Source organism: Drosophila rhopaloa, unplaced genomic scaffold, assembly GCF_018152115.1.
Source record: "Drosophila rhopaloa isolate 14029-0021.01 unplaced genomic scaffold, ASM1815211v1 contig_216, whole genome shotgun sequence".
Lineage (NCBI taxonomy): Eukaryota > Metazoa > Arthropoda > Insecta > Diptera > Drosophilidae > Drosophila > Drosophila rhopaloa.
In genome coordinates this window covers 96,866-107,003 of record NW_025335102.1, presented here as the reverse complement: position 1 = coordinate 107,003, position 10,138 = coordinate 96,866, and the positions used below count along the sequence as shown (strand labels likewise).

Here is a 10,138-nt window from a genome sequence, read left to right as displayed (position 1 = left end):
AACTGCTGAAAATGTCGACTTGTTTATTTCAATGGGAAGCCCCGGCCCGCTCGTTCCCGCAAATTAACAGAGAATTCCGACGAGCGCATAATCACTGCATATTGTGCTCAACTATCCTGCAGCCTTTCATTTAATTATTTTCAAAGAGCAGCAGCAGCTGCAATCAGGGAAACGACTTTCAGATGACCTATGAAATGTAAGCTAACTTACCTTAAAAACGCTCCCATGAGTTCAGCATATCCGGAATAAATTCCGGGAAACAGCAGAAAAAGCCATAACAAAGAGCAGGACTGACACCCGGACACAGAATTATTTTCATAATTAAATGACATTAAAAAGTTTTGTTTCAGCTTTGTTGCAGCTTCAGCACAGTTGCCTCAACCAACGATCCTCCTGCCCCCTGCCCAATGTCCCCCACCCTGTCGTGCACTGTGTATTGTCCTCGATTGCCTTTGCAATGCATAGAAATGCCATAAAATACAATACCAAATGGCAACAGGCCTCTGAAGAGGCGGGGTTAGTGGCCTGGCTGCTTCGGTTTGGTCTGGGTGGGGCTGCCTGGGGTCAGATAAGTGCAAAATTATGTCCCTGCTTTCCTTTGGCCCCACAAAAAACTGGCACAAGTTTTTCAATCGAATACAGCCATTGTTTATGACTGGATTTTGCTTGGTTTTATTCCACTTCTGACCCCAGGTCGCAAGAGCTGGTAAAATTTATATGCCTCGAAGCGAGTAAGAAGCCAAGAACATTACGCATACGCCAAGTAGGCCACTGGCAGAAAACAAATGTCAAGTCGAGCGGAATATTATATAGTGGGGTTTCTTCTGATGAAGCTGTAGGAAAGCATCATAACTCTCTACTACTATAGTCGATTTTCTGGAGCTTTTCCTTGCCACTGGCAAATGCACAAACGCAAAAGCCTGTTCAACTCTGAAATTGTTTGAAATGAATATGTAAATATCTGGTTTTGTTATTTTTCCAACTGGTTGAATGCACTTCAGTCTGGGCATCAAAGAGTTCCCAATTAATTGATACCGGTTCTGAATTCCGATTCTTTGTGCCCAGTTTGGGTCAGCACCACAGCAATCGGTAGCTGCGAAGTGCCAACAAAGTTTTGCACAACTTCTGGACTATCGGGTACCATCGAATCGATATTTCCCTTCCATTCGACCAACCGAATTCATTACTTAGTCGTGTTCTTACATGCCGTGCATTCGTTCCTTTTAATCTTGCGCTTCAGCACTTTGCAAACCAAAGACAACCCACATCCTGCGGCCATAAGTTCGTCCTGGCTGCTGCTGCCCTTCCTGCTCGCCTGCCTCGCCTCCTGCCCCTAATGTATGCGCACTGCCAAAGTAGGTCCTGCCAGTCCTTGGCGCGAGGATTCCTCCCCCTTCCTTGCCCGCCTGTCACTTCGCTCTCTTTTTGTCCAGGCAGTGAAAAATTCACTTACAAAACACTTACGCCGACACCTTGCCACGCCCCCGCGCACACACACCAGCAGCGAGTGGGCGCGGCGAAGGAAACTTGTGCATTGCTGCAGAAACTTCATCAAATCCAAGCTAATCACACTTTGATTTGCATTTTGTAACGAAGAGGAGCGAGAACTTTCCGAGCAAAAAGCGCATCGCCACCACGAGCAGCACTTAACTCTAAGCGTTGCCCCGACATTGATGAATGAAGGAGCCCACCCGCCCCTCCGTACCGCCCACTGCCCTCGCCTGCATCTGGTAATTATGCTAATGAGATGTCTTCAGTTAGAAGGGAAGTAGACTTGGCTGCCTCTGCCACTTGAGTTAAATGCAATTAATTATATTTTTTCTGCCACCAAGGCCCTTGGGGATTCGATTATATAATTGCATAAATATATAGAGATATACAGGGGTATCTTAAAAACTCTAGAGGTTAAAATATGTTAATTCAGGTGTGAATTATGACAAGCACGATTTAGGTATTATTTCAACATCTCAAGAAAGATAGAAGAGGAAATGGACACAAACATTTAAATTCTTAAAAGATATTTTGAAAGAGATTTAAAGAAAAACCATAAGAGACTGTTAAACTCCACACTTATAACACGCTTTAAGAGATATCTAAAACACCCCGTTAGACATTGAGTACAGTACAATAAGAAGATTCTCTGGATAATACTTGAGGGATCCGATCGATCCATTCTAGAACTCGGTGTGCTCGTAGCTGCCGTTGTCGTAGGTGGCCATGCTGTTCCCATTTGAAGCCGAGAAGCTAACCTTCTTGGGGACCAGGGGCGGACGCTTGCCAGCCTTCGGAGTGGGCGTGCCTCCGGGCGTGGTGGCTGCGTTGACCTTGGCCTCTGAGCGCCGCTCCTGGAGCAGCTTAACGGACTTGCGGTTGAGGGCCAGATTCTTCAGGTTCAGCTCGTCATCGCCGAAGAAGCGACGCTTGAAGTTGAGCACCAAGTTGCTGTAGTCACTGGGCTGCTTGTTCCGGGTCTCGTGCAGTCGGAAGATTGTCTGCCGACGCACCATGCTCTCCCTGTGCTCCCCCTCCGCGCCGTCCATCATCAGCTCATCGTAGTGGTGATCCCCCTCCTCGTCATCCTCAAAGAGCCTTTTGGGGCGTTGCAACTTCCGGGCTATACTCACCGCACAGCCCTTCAGCTCGGTGGCCGCATCCTCGTCCGTAAACTGACCTCCGGATCGGAACCAGTCCACTCTGGTGGTGGCCAGCAGTTGACACAGGGTGGCGAAGCGGTGGAAGAACATCGCCAGGAACTGGATGATGAGGATCAACCCAAAGAAGAGCACGAAGCACAGGCCGATGGGATCCAGTTCCTTATACTGTCTGTAGATGCCGACCATCAAGTTGTCCCTGTCGAAGGACACGAAGTCCGTGGGATCGATGGGCCACTTGAGGTGGAGGAACTCCTTCTTCAACTGCAGCAGAAACACGATCAGCACAAAGATCGCATTCACCATCACGAAGGCGAAGGCGATCATGTTCCTGAGCTCCTTGAGCCCGTCGGCCATCGCCTGCTTCTGCTCGCGACTTAGTTCCAGTGGTTTTAGGTACTGCTTGATCACATCCTTCCAGAACCGTTGCTCCGCCAGCGCCACCTCACCCAGCTCCGAGTTGATTAGCAGTGGATCGTTCAGCCAGCCCGGCAAATAGTTGTCCGCATCGTTGGGAGCGTCCTTGTCGTCGTCCTTGAGCACAGGTGCCTCTCGAGTGCCCCACGAGACATCGTTCATGTTGAACACCGAAAAGATCATGAGCAACATGTACATCGAGGGAATGGTAATGTAGTAAATTACGCCGCACAGCAAGGCCCAGAACTCCTGCGGATGCATGAAGCCTGAAGAGCAGGAGAAAAAGTTATAATTAGATTTCCCAAATTATAGCCCTCCCTTCCCAACCGACCCTTACCTGCAATTGTGATCTGCACAGCGACGAGCAGAAAGAAAAGCGACGCGGGAGCCAAGGGTCCGTCCTCCAGCATCTGCACAATAATGCCGATGAGGACAGCCATCATGACCAGGCAGTAAATCGCACTAATCACGAAGGCTATCAGCAGTTGAAACTTCTGCTTCAGGTAAACACAGGCCAGTATAAAGAAGATAATGGGAAAGAAGTTCCAAAGGAAGGCGGTCCAGATGTCGATCGAAAAAACAGCCACCAAAGCACCCACCATCATGAGAAATATGGTGCCCGGTCCCAGCACGGTTCCAATCATCAACATGCCCTGATACCACACGTACATCGTGGATATCGAGTTGTTCTTTTTCACCACCGTTTCCGCGTCAGCCAGGATGTCGAAGATATTGGCAATAGTGGAGGGCACCCACCGACGTCGCTGGTTGTAGAACTCGTTGAAGCTCTCGGGCGCGTGGGTGTACGCATCCGAGGCGGCGCAGTACTCCACCCGGGAGCCGGCCTTCAGCAACAGGGTGCAGAGCCAGCGGTCCTCACCTTGATCGTACTGCACCATCTTCATGGCTTCCGAGCTGACCATCGTGTACCGTTTCATCACGCTGTTGTCCATCAGGGCGCTGGCCCGGAAGAGGCTAAAGCAGCCTGGGCTGCACAGCACGCAGCCGATCACGTGCTCTGTGGCCTTCTGCAGCCAGTGGCCGATGGCGTACTCGAAGCGCTGGTACCACACCATCGGGCCCCTGCCCACCGGGTGGATCCGCCCGCAGGCGGCTCCCAGCTCGTCCACGGCCTTCATGCGATCGATCAGGAGCTGCACGGCCCTCGGCTGGAAGTCGATGTCCCCATCCAGGGCCAAAATAAAGGTGTTCTCGGCGATGACCGCCTTCCGACGCGGCGACAGCTGCTCCGTCTCCATAATCCGATACCCCAGCAGATAGTACATGTACATGACCTGCGACCAGCGTTTCTTGTGCCGGATCTTGTCCTTGTTCTTGAGGTGAGCCACCATCTTGGTGCGTCCGGGCAGAGTCCACACCAAACGGCCTCCGTAGGGAGTCTCGATTTTCAGAGGGGGCTTGATCCGAATGTTCACGCCGTAGACTTCGAAGGCGGCTTTGTCTATGGTTCGAGTAAGGGTCTTCACATACTCGTTGACCGGAGGATTACGCTTGTTTTGGCACTGGCGCGGGTCCAGCACGAAGGCATCGTCGAAAAAGATGTTGGCTATGGAAATGTATAAGTGACAATATAAGTGAAGGTATCAGTCCTACATCGTCATCTCAAACTCAAACTTCAATATCGTCATGTCTATTTCATTTTTAAGTATTTAATATCTAAATAATAAGGTGTCTCACAGTCAGAACGCAACTGGTGCAATGGTTTTTTAATAAAAACAGTTTTGGTCAAATGCCATGGTCGGCAGTCCTTATTTTAAAATAAAATGTTATTTAAATTTAAAGGAATTTCGCTGAAGGCCAAAAAGGCTTTTGAATTAACAAACGCGACACCATGTTCATATATGAGGTCCTTCTAAAGAACATTTAAAACTCTGACTAAGCCGAATTGATGTTAAGCTTTCGACATAATATTTATTTTCCGTGTGGGGTGGAATTAGGGAGATCGTAAAATTGTCGCAGACAGTTGCCGATGCTTGGCTTAGTGCCATTTTGGCAAGCGCGGAAATGAAGTCGCCAAACGCTATAAATAGAGCTGCAAACAGCATCCCGGACTTGCATAAATTTCCACTTTGACACTTTTTAAATGCACAATGCAAATGCAGCCGCGGAGGACTGCAGACGACAGCAGCTGCATCAGCATCAGCATCCGCATATTTTGGCCCATTTACATACTTTCCAATTCATAGTACTCGTCGTCCAACTTGCCGCCGTTCAGGTGTGTCTTCGCCATGCGGCGGGCGCATTGATCCTCATCCAAGCGGACAATTGACTTGAGAAACTCCATCATCTCGTCCTCGGTCTCGTGCCACATGGTGGCGCACACAATCAGCTGCGGCACCTTGTCCTCTTCCAGGATGTCGCGGCTGGCATTGATGTCGGATGCCAGGGCCACCACAGGATCCCTCGGCGTGGTTAGGTCGCTCTGCCGGCAGAAGTAGATACAGGGGGATTTAGTTTAAGCACCGAATGATTGCAGTGCATATCAAGTGTTCTTAAAGAAATCCAATGCGGACTCTGCGGAACAAGAAGTGGGGAATTCTCAGCAGAGATGGCAGCATTAATTTGGAAAGGGTACGTAATAGTATTCAAGAGACAAGTTTACTTCAATTCTATTCAATTCTGAAGCTTGAAAGCTTGTTTAATTGTAAGACCCTTGTCGTAAAACTGATTCTGACCAACTTTAAGGCTGTTGGTTAAGCAATGAGCCATTAACAGGTTTGGCCTACCTAACGAATGCACATAATTCGCTGGGCCTCTAATTTATGCCCTTCAAATCAGCTCTTATGCCCTGATTTTAATTACTTTAATGTCTTTATGCCGGGTAGGCCCCGAAAACATGCGAGTGGAGCTGAAGCTCTTTTAATTAAGTTTACACCCACCGAAAAGCCTCGCATCCCAGCCATGGCCCTTCCCCACGAAGGGAAACGCAAACATTTCCTGAACTTTGCAGTTTCCCCGTCATTTAACTTAATTACATTGCCTGACATTTGAAGCGCACATCAGTAGTGCCAGCAGGCCCTGCACTCTCCGCCGGAATAGTCAGAAAGTCCTCGCAATAGATGGATGTGGGAGGGTGGGTTGGCACGGCCTGCTGGGAGCTGCGAACTTGGCGCGATGATTGATGCCAGGCAGGCGCCTGATAACAATAATTCATTAACATCAACTCGACTCAAATCTGATTTGCCACACTCAATTCCGGGTTCCGGAGCCAGCGACCCCTCTCACCTTGATGGCCAGGTACTCCTCGCTCCAGTCCACGATCCGCCGATTCATCATCGAGCACTGGTCCACCAGCAGGCCGCAGAACCAGGGGCACACGAATAGCTTCTCGGTGGGGGCGTTCTTGTCGTTGTGCGGCTGCCAGATGTGCAGGCAGGTCCACAGCTGGGCCAGCCACCACAACGGCCACAGCCACAGGGCCAGGTCCAGGCAGCGCTGGCCCAGCTCCTCCCAATTCCCGGCCAGAGCCGCGAGCGATAGGTAGTCCGGGAGGAGGCCGTGCAGCGAGCACGGATCCGAGGCCCGCAGCTGGGCCAGGAAGGTGGCCAGGCAGACGGTTGTGGGTCCTGCCAGGCTGAGGGGCAGCGCGAAGCTGAACACCTGGATCTTGATTTTGCAGGCGAACTTACCGAATATGTGGCACAGGTACGCAGCACCCACCTGGGCCGCCAGTGCGTAGACGACCGCATTCGGACTGGACTGCATGGTGAACTGGGTCCTGGGCGGAGGGGCCTTGATTGATGAGTTCGATTGTGCCGAAAGAAGCGCATCGGGGTCCCCGTTACTTTGCTGCAAGTGCACAGAGAAAGGTTAGGCTACTTTGTAAGAAACTTCCTAACGCCCAAACTAATTGGTATTAAATATCAAATCATACAAAATGTAATGTTTACAAGTAAGAAAACACAAAGTATACAAAAATTCCAAGTAAAGAAAAATAAAATTAATCAAACTGTAATTTTAAACTATTTCAACGTGATTATTTGTCTTGGATTACAAGTTTTATTATTTTTCTGCAGCCTAACCGGGCAAAAAAAATTAATCTTTTGGAAAATATTGTATGAGTTTAGTCGAATGTATAGATATTGCGAATTTTGAAGATCACGATTTTTACCTGATTAGGGAGGGTGTTTTCTCGGGACATATATTTAGTAGCAACACTGATTCACAGAAGGATAACTTCCAAATATTTGCATTAAAAATCGAAAAAGTTTTTCAAAATTCTAAAAAATTTTCAGTCTAATTTCTATTTTTTGTGTGCATCAAGATGAGTCGTATACACCAACTTTAATGCGTGGACTCCACTCACCACCAGCGTGATGAGGTGCGGCCGCCAGGCGTCTAGGAACCTGCTGAAGTACTGCACAAAATCCTGCCCATGCAGGAGGAAGCCCACCCCCGCAAATACCACCACTTTAACGGGCGCCAGGTAAAGGTAGGTGTGGTAGCGGGATCGAGTGCAGCGGATGGTGCGAATTATGTATGCTGCCGGTGGAAGAGACGAAACGGAACTCAGTCTTTAAGGGATTTAAATGTATTCACAATCAATGTAATTCTAAAGCCTAAAATAATAGTTTCTTTATAACTTACTTTTACGTCATCTAATTTTAGTAAAAATAAATTATTTAATCAAAGGCAAAAGTACGTATGACTGAAAAGTAGTGATAGTAGGGCGTACCAACCTTACGAAATGGAGTCGACTTAATGGTTTCCCGAGCTTTTGGCCAACTTTGATAATTACACAGATGCAAAAAAGTGAGTAAGAGGGATTTGTTAACACATATAAAACCACATATGAAATTAAAAACATATAATACATTTGATGGGTTCTCTTTCTGGGCTTGTATGGATAACTAGATGGCTAGAAATATATCAAATAATTGGAAAAGTTAACAAAAAGAGTATTTTAATTTATAATTTTCAAAAAGCTTAGAAAACCCTATGCCACACATCAAACAACAAATATGTTCTCATAAACAATTCATTTTGATTATTTAAAAATTTAAAACTTTTTATTAAAGTATCCCTTACGAAACCTGTTGACACCCTAACTTTCGCCGACCTAGCCAAGTTCGGTCAGTAGTCTATAAGGAACCCACTCACCGATGGCCTCGTGGGTGTTGGCAAAGTTCTCCCACCAGCGAAACGAGACGAGAAGCAGCGGGATGGCCAGAAGCTGGACCTCCAGGCTGTCGCTCAGCGAGGGCCAGATCACGAAGACGCTGCCCTGCGCAATCAGGGCCAGGATTGAGAGCCCTAGGACCAGGCCGTCCGCCGACCTCCAGTGCACCCGCGTGCCCGTCAGCAAATCTGAAACGTTGAGCAGGGGCAGGCAATCAATTTAATTGTTGTCAGTCGGTGCCTAGTCACCGATAACAGGCGGGGGTCTTAAAGCGGGAGTCGAGTTGTCGGGTTACTCACTCAGCAGGGCGGGCACAAAGCAGACGCAGCAGCCCAGAATGGCACCGCGAGTCGCATCCAGGGCCGGGAGCACGGTGAAGGTGAGTAGGGCCAGCCCAACGACGTGCAGCAGTTCAAAGAGCGTGACCTGATTAGCGAGGACTTATCAATCAATCTCCGCCTTGGCTAGGGTGGCTCGATTTGTGGGACACGAACTCAATATATGGGGTTACCGTAGCTTCTGATTTAAGTCTTAGGCTAAAGCTTCCGAAAAAACATTCTTTAAATTCTAAAGTCGATCCAAAGAAAGTTTACTTTGAAAAAACATTTGCTAATTAATATAAGTTATTAAAATTTAAATCAGAATTACATGAAAACAAGCCCGCTTTGCCTTTTAATATTACTCAGATTTAAACATTAAATTTAATTAAAATATAAAAAGTTGAATTATAAAAGATATTGGTTTTTTCCCGTTAAGTCACAAATTAATAGTTTATACTGTCTAAACCTATGGAAAATAAATCACCAAAATCACTTAAGTATGTTTAAAGAGTAAATATTTATAATTAATTAATTAAGAGTAAATAAATATATTAATTGAATAAGTCTGATATTATTGAGCTAATCGTGGCACCCACAAATCGTGCATAGGGTAATACCCACCAGGCCAACTTCCAGTCCGCTGGGTCGCTGCTCGCGCTTGAACATACTAATGCGGAGGGCGCGCAGAAATGTGAGCAGTTCGGGGGCGGCGAAGGCGAAGATCAGGGCCCAGACCCAGGCGATTTGATCTAGCTCATTGGGCACCGCCTCCACCTGACCGTGTCGGAGCACTTCGGATGGGGGAAGACCAACATGAATATGGCTAATCCAACAAGGTGTTGACACTCACTTACGATACTTGCTGCACACTTGCACCCGTGGACCGCTGCCACCTGTGTTTCCGGCCATGTAGAGATAAAGCAGCTTGGCAAACACGCTCGAGGCAAGAACAACCGCAAAGACGAGGAGGTAGACGAAGAGCTTAAAGAGTTTGAGGAAGAACTGAAGCTTCTTCCAGTCGACGTCGGAGCCGCTCGTCTTCTTCGACGGCGGGTCCTGGAAGGAGTCCCACAGCGGCGGCTTGTCGCGAAGCTTCCTGGAAGCAGTCGGAAGTACTGATTACCGGTGACATCACACCTTGGTTTGCACCGGACCCACCGACTGCGCATATAGTAGTCCCCGCTCTCGTAGTCTCCTCCGCTCATGTCTATCAGGGCCCGTCGGCAATCGAAAACTGACTGGCACTCGGCAATTGGCAATTGGCACCCCGGACATGGCCAACCGATCGACACATCGGGAGATCGAGAGATAAGGTTCTTCGAGGCGATATCATCGATGCAATGCTCATAAGTTGACAGAGAGTCAACAACTCGTCCAGCCCCGATAAGAAACTATCCGAAACGAAAGACCCCTTGACTATAATGGCAATTACAAATGCCATCAAATCAAATCTAGTCACAGCAGCGATTTCCATTCATAAAATTACTTATTGCGCGTCGTAAGGCAGTAGAAGCCCTATAGGCTTCCAATAGTTTCCCTTTTTATTATTTTTGCCCCCATACGTACGGGTATAGTTGTTCAGCTTGTTGTCCGACATGGGACCTGCATGC

At 48.0% G+C, this 10,138-nt stretch overlaps 1 protein-coding gene across 1 annotated transcript; it reads right to left on the bottom strand.

Moving 5' to 3' along the window:
• Positions 1-1,810: 1,810 nt before the first annotated feature.
• LOC108039880 (chitin synthase chs-2) lies at positions 1,811-9,785 on the bottom strand. Its single transcript, XM_017117042.2, has 10 exons — positions 9,687-9,785; positions 9,383-9,624; positions 9,150-9,319; positions 8,508-8,634; positions 8,190-8,396; positions 7,396-7,571; positions 6,315-6,878; positions 5,262-5,511; positions 3,406-4,635; positions 1,811-3,334 (listed from the first exon to the last, which is right to left on the bottom strand). Exons 1-10 carry the CDS (start codon positions 9,731-9,733, stop codon positions 2,175-2,177), a joined length of 4,173 nt encoding a protein of 1,390 aa, XP_016972531.2. The 5' UTR covers positions 9,734-9,785; the 3' UTR covers positions 1,811-2,174.
• Positions 9,786-10,138: the final 353 nt, after the last annotated feature.